General features: G+C 40.7%; 1 protein-coding gene across 1 annotated transcript in view; it reads right to left on the reverse strand.

The window, feature by feature from the left end:
- The window catches only part of OPHN1 (oligophrenin 1), a 129,961-nt gene that overhangs the window by 33,063 nt on the left and 80,288 nt on the right, over positions 1-16,610 (reverse strand). Inside the window, exons 6-14 of the mRNA XM_019521097.1 lie at positions 15,889-15,999; positions 14,753-14,857; positions 13,571-13,700; positions 10,271-10,371; positions 8,839-8,930; positions 6,984-7,062; positions 4,730-4,763; positions 1,602-1,664; positions 392-466 (exon numbers count right to left, since the gene is read on the reverse strand). Of these exons, the coding sequence (XP_019376642.1) occupies positions 392-466; positions 1,602-1,664; positions 4,730-4,763; positions 6,984-7,062; positions 8,839-8,930; positions 10,271-10,371; positions 13,571-13,700; positions 14,753-14,857; positions 15,889-15,999 (790 nt within the window). The remainder of the gene's footprint in view (positions 1-391; positions 467-1,601; positions 1,665-4,729; positions 4,764-6,983; positions 7,063-8,838; positions 8,931-10,270; positions 10,372-13,570; positions 13,701-14,752; positions 14,858-15,888; positions 16,000-16,610) is intronic.

Here is a 16,610-nt window from a genome sequence, read left to right on the forward strand (position 1 = left end):
CGAAGGGGCCCAGATTGCAACATAAATAATCTCTATGCTTTTGTTAGTACTTGCACCTGCAGTCACCAAAGGCTGCAAGGTGACTCCCCTGCTGTGTTACTGTTTCCTTCACTTCTCAGTTTGCAAATGCTAATCAAATCTGGCAGCACTTAAAGCTTAAAGGACTAGGTGATAGAGCAGCCTGGAGAAGTGGCCCAGAAAGGAGAATGAAAAATGATACTTCAGAAGAGCTAGCAGGGAACAGCAGCAGCCTGGAAGGCAAATAGCACAGGGAGCTCTCTATGCAAAAGTGTGCAGAAGTCTGTTTCACTTGGAAGCTAATCTTCCTTGTCGGTGCCTTAGAAATATAAAAACATGACAATTCAGTCACTAAAGAATAACTAACGCTTACCAAAGAACGCATTCAGAAGCTTCTGCACCTGGATATTGCTGCCAACGGTTCGATACACGCCCTCAGTAATGATGCCTGGACAGGAGAAAGATGAAAACCATTCATTTAGTGTCCTTTTGAGACTACGGTAGTTCAAAAGCGCCATCTACTGGAGCAATATTTTCTCCTAAAAAGCTAAGAGGGTGTCAGTGTCTGTGACAGAACTGAAACACTTACCCTAAGAACCACATGAACAACTGAGAACAAATAATTGTAAATACAACGAAAAAACCCAAAAAACAAAACTGGCCACAGACAGATCTTATTATCCTATAATGCATGTGTTAGGCAGAATGAGTCATCAAATATTTCTGCAAACTGCTCGGGCCACGTAGCTAATATGTGAGCAACTGGTGGCAAGTATTCATTAGTCTAAATTGAGCTGTTCACTTGGGACGTTTCTGTTTTTTGACTGGATCAGTGCAACACTTACAGTCAGATTTCAGAGATGACTAGTCACAAATCTGAAACTGACTTCTTGCCAGTCCTGCAACATCGCTTTAAATCTAGTTTGTTAGCAAAATGGTTTGCTGGCATCATTGAGAAAGTAAAGACAGTCAAAGCTGATTCTTTTAAAGTATGAACCAATATTTGGAAAACTTGTTTGCATTATTTACTCAACTATGTTTCCTTTTCTGCAAATGCCAGTGGTTATACAGCACGGCTGGGATTTCTAGAGTCAGACTACTTCTGAGCAGATTACTGTTCTTCAGACTGGGGGACAGGGTTGTGGCTAAACCCGCAGGAATGCTTTGAAAAATTAAACCTCACATACGTATTATGTTTGAATAAATCTTTATTTTCTGAAGATACTCCCTTATCTTCACCTGACACATGCCTGAAAATAGTTTCAGAAAATGCTCTACTGTGGTCTGGTACCAATCATGTGGTATTTCAAACTTAAAGGCAAAGTTTTTGAGAAACTAAGGAATGAGTGAAATCAAAAAGAAAGTGGGAATTCAACCTTGACTAGTGTGTGCTGCTGCTGCAGGTATTCTAAGAAGACATGGTTTCTGTCATTTTGACATACGCTCTTTATCCAGTGAAAAAAGTTTGACTTTTATATGGCAATTTCGTCACGAGGAAGAAATCACAGCGCAATCAAATGCCATTCAAACAAGTAAATGCCAAAAGCAAATGGTTTCCAGTCACCGTGCTGATATCTTCTTACCTTTCGTCTCTACTGCATTGATGCATTTCCTTACAAACTTGAAGCCAACCTCGTTCAACTCCACTATTTCAAACAAAGGGAAGCAAAGTTAGCTGCCTGCGCATCACATGCAGTTACTGGGGGAGACCTATCAAGGATGAAGTTACCACAGGGTCTCACCTTCCAAGTTCGCTGTTTTTTTAGGGACTACATTTTCCAATCCAAACGTGTAAAATGCACAGCCACAGCCACAGCCTAGCATGCAAATATTATTTTTCTGTGCAGGGTCAAGTCAAGGCTGCATATCCATTTAGCCGCACCTTGCACTTGTAAGGTCAGGTATTTACATCTCTGCATTGTTTTGTACAAAATTACAAATGTATTTTGAAAGCTTATCCAAGATTTGTTTGTTTTCATTTGTTCTCTATTTTCCCCCCTCAGATTTGCTTTGCTAATAAGCTTCCACCCCACTGTAATTTGCTAATAAGCTTCCACCCCACCGTAAGCTTTGTAATTTGCTAATAAGCAAAATTTTGCTAATTTGCAAAATTTGCTAATTTGTAATAAGCTTTGTAATTTGCTAATAAGCTTCCACCCCACTGTAATTTGGAGAGTTCAACCATACACAGATTGCTGCCTGACAAGAATTGATTTGTGGATTCCAGCACAGTAAAAAACCTGCAGACTCTGGCCTCTTCCATAATGCAACAGCGTGCAATATGTATCTACTTGCTGAATTACAGAAAACAACAGATCTATATTAAACAGATAGAGAACACAAGACTTCTTCCCCACTGATTAACCAACATAGTATTACAGTAGTGGCTTTTCATTATAAGCAGGGATGCCAGTTTTCTCCGATTAAAAAAAAAAAAATCCCCAATTTTTGTTTTTAAAAAGTACCCCAAAATCCACATTTTTCTATGATTAAAATGAAACACAGCTATATATAGCTCTCTATATTAGTGGCGTTTCATTTTAATCATGGAAAAATGTGGATTTGGGGTTACTTTTTTTAAACTGAAAATTGGGGATTTTTTTAAATCAGAGAAAACCAGGATCCCTGAAAAGGCAGGCAAAAAGCTGGCCTGTTTCTTATAGTGCTTGCTTGCTTGATTCTATCTTCTTTAAGTAGATTATAGTTCACCTTGGACTTATTTGATGCCCAAGAAAGTCAGTTCTTTATACCTCAGTGGTATCCTACTTTGTTTCTTAGAGCCCAGTCCTTCAACTTACTTAAATGGATTATCTCTAGTCACACTGACCCTTCTAATGACTTTGGTGGGACCATTTATATAATGAAGTTTTGAGGAAGAGGGCCCATGTTTCTACTTCAGTGGCTTTGTACACTGAAGTAGCGGTCTGTCTGTGGCAAACTGGTATTTTGAATTTCTCTCAAACATCACTATAACTGGGGAGAAGAAAAAGGCTGTCTAAAATCTGACTCGTGGCAACTTTATATCAGAAGCGGGATTTCTTCAAAGGAATTTGGATCATGTCTATAGCTAGTCAGCCAGGAAAACAAAAGTTCTTTGATGGGAAATTTCAAAATGGAAAAAACTTCATTCAAAAAAATGCAATTGGTCAAAAAACAAAACAAAAAAAAGTTTTTACTCATTTGGATTTCAATCCACATTCCAATGGAAATATCTGGTTTTGAAAATCTGGTTTCAAAATATAACGCCATTCCAACATCCCACCTTTTCTTTTTTGATTTTCCAGGAACTATTGATCTCAAAATTTCTAGTGGAAAATGCAAAGTTTCTCCTTGGCCCTGATACTTTAATGTTAAAATTTGGTTTTAACCTTAAGAGTAATTTGTTTGACAAGAAACGTTTCCTCATGAAAATCTATGGATGAACTCTCCTCAGGGCACAGACTCTCTTGCAAGGACTTGTATGCTTGCCACAGCTACCAGCAAGTCAGTTTTAAGGAGCACACCTTTTCTTAGCATCTTTGCCAGAGACCTGAGATGTAGAGTAGCTTTATAGGAGGACCTGCTCACATCTATTAGCGGAGAGTCGGTGCCTGATTTACCAGCCTGCATGGTGTCCAGTTCCATGCTGTTACAAATAGGGTTCATCCGTACTGCTGAGCTGGAAGGAACACAACTCATCTTCTCCAAGTGGGGACTGATCAGTCTCAAGGACTATGTACAAATGGAGTTTCCTCCATCCAATAGCTGTACAGATTAAGGACGTGCTACACAAGTCTGAGTAACTGAGCAAATCATGCCTAAGAGGCAGAGTGCATATTTTTCAATACCCACTAAGATGCCTCAGTAGTAAATCTGAAGTACTGAAATATTGGAGGCAGGGTGGTTGTAAAGATGCCACATTGCAGACTGTAAGCAAATGCAAAATGAAGGGTAGGGGGAGAGCTAAGGAGAACAGTTTAGTAATTAGCTGTAATGGGCTGTGGGTATTTGCACAGTCAACCGATTGAATGTGTGGTATTCAAGGTGGCACTCATGAACTCTAGCTCAAAACAGGAGATATGGGAGAACCCAATGGTTTTGGATTCTCAAGAAATCCCTTGAATATTTTCTTTCTTTTTTTTTTTTCCCCAAAGGTTTACTGTGCAAAACTCTATCAAATCCCACGGGACTCTTTCCCTCCCTCCTATGTTTTCTGATGGAAATTTAAATGAAAACCTTATGTGTTCTCACTGAGTGCTTTGCAATTCTGGTTTGAAAATCTTCCTTAACTGGCTAAAATGGCCAGGGGATAAAATTAAAGAAGTCATACAGCAACCCAATAAGCAGGTCTGGCACCAACTGGAACATGAAGTTCAAGGGTTTTGAGCTGTATTTGAAATCGAGAACTTGCATTTTTCAAGTGGGGAAGGAGGGCTTGGAATTAGCAAGTTCTCCCATCCCTGCCCAAAAGAACAGTCCTTCTCTACTTAAAATAGCTAAGGGCTTATCTTGCACAAGGGCTGAACACTCTCAACTCTGAGAGACCTAAAGGTACTCTGCATCTTTTAGGATCAGACCCCAAGATCTCTGTAGTGTTCTTAGCTCACTGAGCAGAGGGAATACGCATTTCATCCAGGAGGAGCAGCAATAAGCAAATCTACAAAGTTAAGTTGCACAGCTTCAGCACAGGAAGCTCTTAGGCTTCAGAGGAATAGAAACATGAAGGACTCACTCTCTTCCTGTTTCGTGATGGGACTGTGGTAGATCTAAAAAAAGGGAGGAAGGGGAAGAAAGAAAAACATAAGCAAGCATGACTTGTGGCTTACTTCCCAAAGAAAATCCACCACTACTTAAATGAGTGCAGGCAAGTCACAAGCACACAGCAGATCTATAGTCTCCAATGCAAACTGTCTTATAATTAAACAGCATGTAAATCTCTATTTAGCAAAGGAGTTATAGCCTCCCTAAGTTTCACTGGAGCACCTGTTTCCATACTGAAGACAATACTTTACCCCTGAGGTATACTGCATAAATCAGGGTGGAAGCAATGTAGTTAGGCCTCCATTTATTTACACAGAATAATAAAACATTGTTTTCTTCATCCTTATGCCACAACACCATGTGTATATTTCAAAAATGCTACTTGGTGTCTTTCCTCCCAGAGGTTCAAAAGCCCTTTTCAGACAGTAACAAATTGCATAGAAGCTGGCTGAATACTGGACATTACTCAGATTCTCAGTGGCTTTCCATCACAAGCAAGTTCACCCTCCTCGTTACTTAATATTTATCTATATTCACAAAACCTGTTCTTTGCTTGCTTCATATGGACACCCAAGTCACACAGGAACCAAGATTGTTTACTAATTTATATAAAATGAAAATCAAATATTACCTGTTGGTCTCCTGTTGTGAAAAATTTCAGTTACCCAATAGAGAAGTTTGCACAATACTATGTAACTTATGTTATTGATCACAGCACACAAACAGGTGAACAATGCTAACAACATCACTGTGAATTAAAATTTGTTTGTGTAAACTATTTTTTGAACATCTAAATTCTCAGAAACTGAGATCATGATTTGTGAGTCGCAAAGGTGAAAAAAGGCTACACTTGCTGGATACTCAATTCACGATGGATAATTTTACTCATTCTAGAATTAAGCCTCAGTTTTGCCTGAAGGTAGATGGGTTAAGTGTTATCCTTGTTTTAAAGGTGAAAAACAAAAGTTCTGAGAAATGCAGTGACTTGCCCATGAAAGAGAACCACTTTCTTCTGACACAGAATCTTGCATTTTACCAGTAAAAAATGCCTTCTTTTCACAAGGACAGATAAAGGCAAAGGCTAATTTGAACAGCTTTGGCTTGGCCTTTTGATTATTTTTACAAAATGCTTGACATAACCAGAGATTCTCCTCAATTTTCCATGACAAAAGCACCATTCTAATAATTACTGCAAGCTTGTCATTCCTTTACTTCACTGTTGTACTTGGAGCCTGAGTAATTCACCAGGTGGGATCCAGGAAAATGCACTTATAAGGGTTTCGCATCAACTCCCACACAGTTGGCTTTACAACACGTAGCAAACTTTGTAGGGGGCACCAAACAGTCCTTATGCTAGGATCCCACCCCTCATGCTTCTCATCATCAATACAGCTCTGGGCAAAAAAGGACTTTGATGCCAGCATCTGATCAAGCAGGCTTCAGGTCACAAAAGCATGTGCTACACCCCCCCCCCTTCTCTCTACTTTGGTTAGTCTATAAGGTACAATTCTACTCTGCTTTCTGCCAGAATTAGGTGCTAGTCTTTTTACAAAGGTATTGGATAACATCGGGCTGTTTAAGGAAAAGGAGCTGCCAAGGGATGCAAGGAAATGGCAGGAAATATGTTTACTCACATTGCACACAGTGCTTTCTGTTTACAGGAAATTCTGTGAAACAGAGAAGTTTATGCTGGGCTTAGATTAAAGGACGGAAACCAACAAAGAAGCACAGACAGCTTTGGAAAATCTATGCTCAGATTGTTTTCTTATATGTCTGAGCACATACAAACAGGGTGTCTACAATGCCAGACTAGATTTACAAGCAGCTGTGATATACAAGCAAGAGCAAACAATAAGCAATCTGTTCTTTCATACGGATTAGGCTCTGATCTCCCATATGTCCAAATCAGTTTTATGGGGTTTGCTGTAGGCCAGTATAACTACCAGAAACAATACATCATACCACAGGATAAAAGTGGACAGTGCAGCATGGTTCTGACTACTAACAACACTTAGCATGAAGAATGTGAAAATGTATTTTTAAAGCTCTACTTCCTCCACTGAGACCACACAAAAACTGTGATGTTGCTGACTGCATAACCAATATCATAAGCTCTCTAAGCAGCCTTACCAGTATGCTATGCATCTAAGTGTGCAAAATTACACCACTAGAGGACACTGCGCACAGCACATCTATCAACCAGACACCAATTCTGGAATACTTACTGGCTCCTTTCCATCCATGGCTTCCATCCATAGCCGTCTATTAGCTTCTGAAAGAGCCTGCAATGTGATGGTTGCAGACCTGTATGGATTTTTACAAAAAAAGGCACAAAGGAATTTAATCTAGGAGCAGAGAGTATGTTTCTGGAAGCCATTTCAATACTATACAAGACTGAATATACGTGGTGTTTTGAGGCCACCACACACGCACATTTTTAAAGCAGGTGTCTATTGCAATATTACTAACACCAGGAAATGACACACAGGGGCGGAAGTTACACACAGGCTGATAGCAGTGGTAGAGAAATCCCTAAATCAACCTATCCACACGTTGTCTTCCTGTATTTATCAACAGGGAGCTAATCATGCAGACTGAGATGCCCAGCAGTGATACACCAGCCTGCCCTCACACTTGTAAGCTTGGGAACACTTTTTGACAATTTCTCAGTTGTCAACAAAGGGTTTCTGAAAAATCATTACAGTTGGTGTCAAGCTAACTGCTCCTCCCTCTTTTGCCAAGCACTTCAGAGACCTTTATTTTTTTTACATATCCAGCAAAAGACGCATGGAAAACACGCAAGAAACAGCCAGGTACAAAGGACCCCTGGACTAGGTAATCCGACCAAACACGTGACAGATACAGACCACCAGAGCTTACTCTGTGCAGAGTTCATCTAGAGAACTAGCTACTGAGTCAAATGGTGGACAATGCAGTGGGTGAGATTCTACCCACTGGCACTCCTATAACTCACCGATTCATATTTAATTAACTGCTATCATATCAATTTTCTAGACAGGGACAAATGAGTTTAGCATGATGTTACCTAACATTAAGAGGGTTGAGGGTTGATAAAAATCTTACAGTGGAGTTCTCATGTGGTGATAAAGTCGTCACTGTGTACACAGACTACACATTCATATACACGATTGGATCACAGTTTCCTGGGGTGATCTCAGTACATCTCCCTTGTGCTGACGGAATTGGCCAGAGATTCAGGAAGACTGCCCAATGCAAAGTGCCATGTATATGACAGTCAGTCTTCATATGCTTTTATTCCCTTGCTACTGTCAATAATAATCATCCTATGCGTTATCATTAGTGGGCAAAACTCCCTTCAGCCTTCTGTCACCCTTGTGCAGGTAAGACTCCCTGGTAAGCATCTTGAGTAAAGAACAAAAAATTTGGTGCGGTGCCATATATTTCAAAGACTGCATGTTATTCCAGAATGCACAATCTGAAACCCAAGGCTCTAAACTTTAATCCCGAGTTCTGCTCCCCTTGCACGTAATAATTTTCAAAGCACTTGGTTTCTTTTAGAAGTCCAACCTAATTCATGCCCTACTGCTATAAAACTACCTCAGAGGTCCACGGAAACAGGTTTCTATGGTTTATAGTGAACGGCATACAAATAATCCAAGGGGTAATGCTTCAGCTGTGTAAAATAGCTATACTGTAGCTATATCAAGGTTAAAGATGCATGAAGAAGTACAAGGACCTGATCCTTACTGAAAACAACGGGAAGTCAGGGCCCTTCATGCCTCAGAAAGGGAGGTCACAGGATAAGATGGGCCCAGTAAAATGCATTCTCAATTTAACAGCAAGACTCCCATTAGTTTCAATGGACTTTGGTTCAGGCAGCAAGACTACAGGCTGAGGACGAAGAACACTGGATTCCCTACATGTTCTTCCTGCGCACATAAAACAGATTTTAGTATATTCAGAGATGATGCACCCTCACTCAAAAGAATTGTAAGCCCCAAGCAAAGGAAAGCAAACACACAAAGGACATGCCAAGAAATCCGAATGGTGTTTTGAATGTTAGAGTAATGGGAAAATAGCAATCGCCCTCCGGCTCACCTTTCATTGGTTTCAATGTCAAAACAAAACCTCTTGTCTATAGAATCAGTTTTTCTCCTTACACAGGACTTCAAGGTCAAGTCTAAGGTGCCCTGGAAAGAGAGAAACATTTAAGCCAAAACAATGAACAATAAAATCTGGAGGGAGGGGTACAGTTTTTAGAATCCTTTGGCCATCTTCCTACTATCTGTGGAGACATAATGAATGATTGTGCAATCTCAGCATGAGCCTTGCTAATCAGCTAGTATTTGTAGCATGATGGCAGATGGTACGGTGCACCATTCTGCCAAACTGTAACTGTGATAGAAATCAATTGGCTTAGTAAGACAGGCTTTCTCCCCGTAACATGAGTTGGCAGCTTACTAGGATTACAATGTGAATAAGAGTTTAAAGTCCCAGTATCTAGTCTTTCATTATGCATTGGTATGGCAGAAATGTTGCTTATGATAAACGGGTCACTAATGCCGTTAGACCAGGCAAGGATCATGTCTCTCTATGTATCTGTAGAGTGTCAAACACAATGGAATCCCAATATGTATTGGGGTTCACAGGTCATGCTACACTAGTATCAAGTTACCAGCAGCTGCAGTAATGAACCAAACCATTATAGGAACAGGTCTGAAAGCCATTTAAAGGACCCCTGGACTATTGCCCAAATAATGTATTGCCCAAATATCACCCTCTTGTGTTTTTTGCAAACCCATAAGAAGCTAGCCATTAGTGCACAGATGTGGAATTAATCTTTGCCCAATCGTTGTTATCTGTAGTCTGGAAAGATTTTTGGATCAAATAGATTCTAAAGACTTCAACTGTGTTGAGAACATTTTCAAGGCATCTTATTTCTTTCTGTTATCACTGTGCACATACCATATGTTTTCGGGGGTGGGGGGGCAGGGTTAAGAGCATTAGTTATAGCTGCATTATTCTATTATGTACTGAGAACACACATTTTTGGCACAATGGATTGTAAGGGATATTAACTGGTATTTTTATAAGCCTGGACATGTTTCAGCATTTCTGAAGATATTTAGCTATACAGTAGATGTTAACAGTTCCATCTAGCCAGCAGGTTCAATGAATGTCCTTACTAAGTGTTTCCAGAAAATGTCTTATTCTCTTTTTCTTGATGGGGTTGATTTCTTCAGCTCAACAATGACTGAGGAACATATGTGTGGCAGGGGAAGGAAGCATTAACTGAATCTGTTTCTGCTACATCTGTCCTGTGCCTAGAAAAAGCCCTTCCATCTTCAGACCTGTTGATCCAACACTTACTTCACTATCAATACTTTTTACAAACTGACACTGTGCACAGTATTGCTTCATGCAGGCGGGATATTTACAGACATGCTTCCTCGAAGAAGGAAATAAACCAGAACCAGGTGCCCGTGTTGCTGTTTGCAGAGCTATTCCTTTGGGAAAAAAAAACACTCACTTGCTTAGCTCCAGCCTTCTGTTCCATAGGAGTCATCCTTAATGTCTTTGTCTCCTTCTCATACTGGCAATAATATTTCACCCAAGATATGCCAAGGGCCCCTACAAAACCAGAAAGTCAAACATCAATAAAGAAAATGTTTGGGTTTCAGTGTAAGCTCTTTTGGGAGGGAACGTGATTTTTTGTGCATTTGTATGGGACCTAGAACCCTACTCCTGACTTGGGGCCATTAAGCAGTTCCTCAAAATACAGAGTACTAATAATGGGTACAGGGCCTCAGTATAACAGGCTGCAGAGTACATAGATGTTTTATTCACTAGTAGTTTTATTTATAACCCGGTTACTGATAGCAGCAGCAGTAATCAGGGAGGAAAGTGAGCATTGTTTATCATCTTGAACCAGTATCCCCAGAAGGAAAAAGGGAAGAAAGGGTGTTTGTGGGAGTGGATGATAGCAAGTCATCCAGGGCTGGCCAAGTCAACAAGAACCCAACCCTCTGAAATATCTGCTTTGAAATGGACAGCACTAACATTTCTTGTATTTTCTTTACTGACAACTTTTGTGGACAGAGAAAAGACAGCAGCACATTCAACTATAACTTTCAATCTATATAAATATCATGCCAAGGCTTATTTTCCACTGTGTTTCCATTGTTCTAAATAAGTAGTTTTACATGCTCAGTTAATATTTAAAGAACAAAAAGCACCAAACAGAATATTTAATAGGACGCGTTTGTTTTCTTTATCCAACTCATAGAAAAAAAGATTAAAAGGCAGTAAATATAGTTCATAATCATATAGGAACGTATAAAGTTTACTTGTGGTCCAGAATTACTATGTTTGTGTTTTCTCTTTAAACATCAGACTATTTAGCAGTGACATAGACAGGGGAAAAGTAGAATTATCTGTTTATAAAATTAAAAGAGTTTGCAGCCCTGGCCCAATATCTTGCTTACTGGCTTCCCTGCCGGAGCTTTTGAAATTGTAAATGTTTGTACTAGTAAAACCACTGACAGATATAAAGCACATGAATTATTAGAGGGGGGTGGGATTTCCTCATAGGACCATACCAATTATTAGCTGTCAGTGGGTGTATCTATATGTGCAATTAATGCGCAGCAATAAACTCCGGCATATATCATGCCAGAGATTATTGCTCCTGGGTGCCATATTTGAATGTGTGCCCAGGACCACAGCACGTTGAGCCAGGTCTGAACAGCCCTGGGCTGGCAGGCTGAACCCCCACGATTCCCTGTCAGCCAGGGCTGCTTCAACCCAGCTCAACACACTGTAGATGGGGTGGTAGGGGCACAAGGATGCTTCAGTACAGAGCTAGCCAGCAGGCAGCCCCTGCACTATAGCATCCTCGTGCCCCAGCCAGCCCCATCAGCATCTACGTGTGCACTGCTGCAGAGTAAAACACTCCACTGTTAGATAGAATTTGTGTTTACAAGTACTGCCCTAACCTATGGTGGGGTTAATTAGTTTACTCCATCCTAAAAGCACTGCAAGTGTAGACACTGAGATATTTACTGTGGAGATAATTAGGAAACTACACAGTAAATGTTTGGTGTATAGACACACCCAGTGAGGGCTTTTATCCTAGCAAATAGATGCCTGCTCATCCACACTAACTAGGTACATTACAGCTTATTCACCAAATGGAGTCACTGCATGAACTATCTGGTAGAAAGGCATAGGAGATGGAAAATATGGAGGCAGCAGGGAAATAATGTATATGAGGGTTTCTTGCTTCAAATGCTACATTGCCAGCTAGTTCTATGACTGAAAGAATGTCTCCTCTGCATTTTAAATGTCAGTACAAAACTGCAGTATTTGCAGGCTGTGAATACAAGTATATCTTAGAACCAAGGACAGGAATGAGCTTTGGCCAATGTGACAAATGTAACAGCTGTCCTGATCTTTGGGAATGCCAGAACTGCCTTGTTTTGGACACACAAATCACCATGATTCATGAAAAGCATAAAATAAATAAAAGATCAGCTTCTATGTCTCCTTCGTGTCTATGGGAGTATTTAGAACTAAACTGTAACTCCTCATCACAACTTTGATGGACTACCATGCACACAAAAGGCACACTGATGCCTTTTCTGCTGTGTGCCTAACCTACATATCCACTCTGGTATACTTCTGAATACACAGATTGATTTATTTGGACAGTCTCAAAACACTAACACTCAGCCCCTCAAGCTTGCCAAAAGTGGGGAGAAAGGACATCTGGAGAGGATGGAGGGACAAACTCCCACAGTCTCACTATAAAATTAGCATCAGAAACCTGGTATGTGCCTTCTGAACAAACTATACATTTAGCCTCAAATGAACCTGTGGAAAAGGAGAGGACAGGACAGGACAGATTTTGACACACACACTTCAGTTTCAAGGGAACTCCAGGTATGGGATGAAGCAGTGAGTTGAATATGGGTAGTGGTATTGCAGATATTTTGTATTTAGGAGTAGCAGATTCTGTTATGGGGACCGAAATCCTCCTTATTCAGGGAGATACCATAATATTGGTCAGGACCCCAAGTGTATTCTGGTAAAGAATCGTCAAGTCTGAATCTACCCATCTTTAGAATGGACTCTTAAATCACACCCATGTAATTACCAGGCAATTAGCAGCTTGTTCATGTACCTCAGTCCAAAGATGTTGTCTGGAACAGCACCTTCCCCAGCTACACTGGGGCTGTACTGCATTTAAAGTTATTGCTAAGTTGGGATCTGGCATGAGAAGGCATCAAGTGTGCAGCTACAGCAGTGGTTCTAAACGTTTTTTTAGGCTCAAGGCACCCATTGGAAAATGCCAGTACTCAGCTTTCATTCATTTTTTGACTACAGAAAAAATAACAGCAATTCTTTTGCAAGAAGTCAGAAAGACCACAACAGGTCAGAATGTTTTTGACACTACGGATTCTTAGCTGAAATCTCTGAGTTTCTCTTGTGCATCATGTAGGCACACCTAAGAAGGCTAACACTGCATGGCACCCTTGAAAAGATCTCAAGGCACCTCAGCACACCTGAGAATCACTGAGCTAGAGCATTAGATATGAGAAAGGTGTGAACCTCTGAACCTATGAGCTGCTGGCTCAGTAACAGTCCCACTGCATGACTGAGTCATGGCAACATTTGTACTTCCTATAGCTAAAAATACCTCTGTATACAGGTCCCTGACTGCTGGCTGAATGAAGCTTGCAGTGTTTGGATAAGTAGAGAGGTATGCTATACAGCCTGCAGCTGACCCTGTACTTCTTTAACACGTATGGATTCACACACAAGGCATTACATTTCTCCTGAGTGTAGAGATAACCCTCTATGGTTGGCTGCCCAGGTAGTTTGCATGTCAAGGGAGCTTCTTTCATCCTTTTCTTCAGGTCTTCCAACTCCTCTCGTGTGCTGGAAAAGTGATTCCTTGTCTGTTGAGAGAGAGAGAGAGAGAGAAATGAACTGTGCTCAAAAACAAGCAAGAAAGAAGGACACCAGGCCAAAAGTTCAGCCTCAAATTTTGAGAGTTTTTGCATGCAGGTCTCACATGTATGGATCTGGTAGCTGATCCTCAAATTCCCAACACACACAAAATGGCCACTAATCCTCTTTTGTGGGAATTATCAGTAGTACGGAAACTCAGGAAAAACTCAGACTACGTGAAAACTTGGTCCTTGCCAATCAAATATGGTGAACAGCACATGCCCAGAGCTGGGGACACAGTGTCAGAAAAAGGTAAGGTAACATAACCATGGCTAGAGCTTGTCTCTCTTTAACATGAAGGAACCACAACAGAACATTTTAACCATGTTAATGCCCACAAAAATAAGATCCGGGTGTTTAGAAACTAATTTAGGAAAATATAAAGTGAATTAGATGCACAATGGGCTTGGCACAGCTCTTGTTCCTCCAAAATGAACGTTGGCTATGAAAGATAACAAGTATAAAATAGGGCACAGATCCTTGAATGGAGAGTGTAATTAAGCAAAGAAACAACATAAAAAGGGATGGAGAGGGCAGATTGGAGTGAGTTATAATGAGCATACAGTGGGGCATAGATCTTTGAACACAGAGTGTAATTAAGCAATGGAACAGCTTAGAAACAGATGGAGTGGACTGGATGCCTTTGTAAAACCATGGTCTAATATTCACAAGACAAGGGGTTTGAGGTGGGAATTAGTGAGCAAAATTCCATGGCCTGTGTTAAATACAAGGTCAGATGAGGTGACCATTTCTTTCTGGCCTAAAGCACAGGGCTTCGTATACAAGACTAGCACCTGAAGAATCCCCAGGTGAACCGCAGGAGGAAATAAATTCTCAGCCAGGCATTTTTTATGGTAGAAACAATTTCTGCACCTGCTCCAGCAAGAAAAGAAGAGCTGCTTCCCCTCCACATTCAAAAAAACCTCTTATATTAGCAGTAATTAGTTTACAAAACAGGACAGAGTTTGCTTACAAAAGGTGCAGCTGGATGGGAACTTACATTTTGCAGGCTGAGCTGAAGTTGCTGTTTATAAGGAAGGAAATCCTGCGTGAGTTCGACTGTCAGGTTGTTATAGGTAAAGAGGCTGTGTAGAAAGGCCAAAACCTGTACAGGAAAGAATTTATTAGCCATTGTTTCTGAAACAGTGGTATATAATCTAGCAATAGGTGGGCAGGAAGTGTGATCTTAGCAGAAAACTAGTGTTAACAGCAGCCATAAAATAAAATCTGCAATCGTGTGAAAGGAGCCCAAGGCAGATTTGACCTGTACCCAGCATGCTGACAGTGAACGTAGCCAGAACTGCTTGGGTGGTGATTTTTTTTCAAAGTACGTCTGTACGATTATTTCAGGGCACCACCTACTCATGCAATATTTAACTAAGATAAGATATAGACCAGACCCTGTCAACCTATCCTCTAACATCATGCTAGCTTTCCCCATGTTTTGAGGACTGATTTCAGTCTGATATAACTAGCCCACAAGGTCCCAAGGGTTCCCAAGGCACAGGACAGTCTATCCCCTGAGAGATGACGTAATTATGGTGCTACATGTGTGCCTTGGCTGTCATCCTAAAATTAAAGGAAATGAAAGAACGTGTTGGAAGAAGGGCAAACTATTTAAGGACAGTTTATTCAATGAGTTCCATTCAGAATTTTTCCTCACGTTAACTTATTTTGATGAGACTACATCAGAATGAAGCTGTTCATTTAACGAATAACGCATTATAATTCACTGGCTCCCTGTTAGAGTGATAAGCTGAGATCTGACTGCTCTGTACTCGGGCAGATGGCTAGGCCAATAGGCGTCACTTATGTTTATTGTTATTTTCCTACGTTTGAAAACTACTGCTGACCAAGCAAGGTAACCAAGACACTTCTTGGCAAAATCTGCAGCTAGCTACCGTGTCCGGTTTATTAGGCAAATTTGAATTTTAGAGATGAAAGCAGCTTCCACTATTTCTCTTAGCCTTCATTAAGCAGCAGCAAACAACAGTTACCTGCATGTTTGGCCTGGCCTCATTACAGATGCCTACGTAAACTCCTTACTAAGACAGAACCCAACTAAATAATTTCCTACCCCTCTGTGTTGGCAAGTCAATAAATCTGAGTGTGTGAAAGAAAACGGGAGGTTCTTACTGGCTCCACAATACTGAACTTCTTGCTTTCCTGCACTTCCTGGATCTGGTACACATATTCAAGTGATGACTCAAAGAAATTGTGTCTCTCTTTGTCAACGACCAAGTCAGCCTGAATGAGAGGCAGAGAGGGAAAAATCAGATTAAGAAGTGGCAATACCTTAGTATGGTCTGTATGTTAGTTTGCAAATGGCACCCATCCCTTCTTAAAATCACCCAAAGGATTGAATGCAGGTTTTTCTTTCATTACTTGGATCCAGGTATTACTAGAAGGCATATTTCTTTCGACAACCTTGTCCAAGCAGATTCCAACTCTTATATGTAATCAGAACCTAGCATAAGTCTGCAAGGACAAGATTTTCTGAAGCACATTAATTACTGTGAAAAATGCCAGATGCAGAGTGCTGCAAACCGAAGTTTCCCTATTTAGCCACACAAGTAGTACAGCGCTGGCAGAGATAATACAAGCATACCAATGCCTCCATCTGGCATCACAGGACTTTGGGATCTCAAAGCAGGTATCTCTCTTGCTTCAGCAAAAAGAAACAAGCAGTAGAAACAAATCTTTCTATATGATCTAGACACTAGAGAGAGACAGTCACAAGGTTACACAATCTCTTCTATACTTCCTTGTAAAGGGACTTCAAGCTTGATCTGATAGAATTACTCCATGTTGGTGGAGGAGTCAGCAGAGCAACTGCACAGTTAAGTTTCCATGGCATA

The sequence above is a fragment of the Gavialis gangeticus genome, unplaced genomic scaffold (genome assembly GCF_001723915.1).
Source record: "Gavialis gangeticus isolate Ggan-Ray unplaced genomic scaffold, GavGan_comp1, whole genome shotgun sequence".
Taxonomy (NCBI): Eukaryota; Metazoa; Chordata; order Crocodylia; family Gavialidae; genus Gavialis; species Gavialis gangeticus.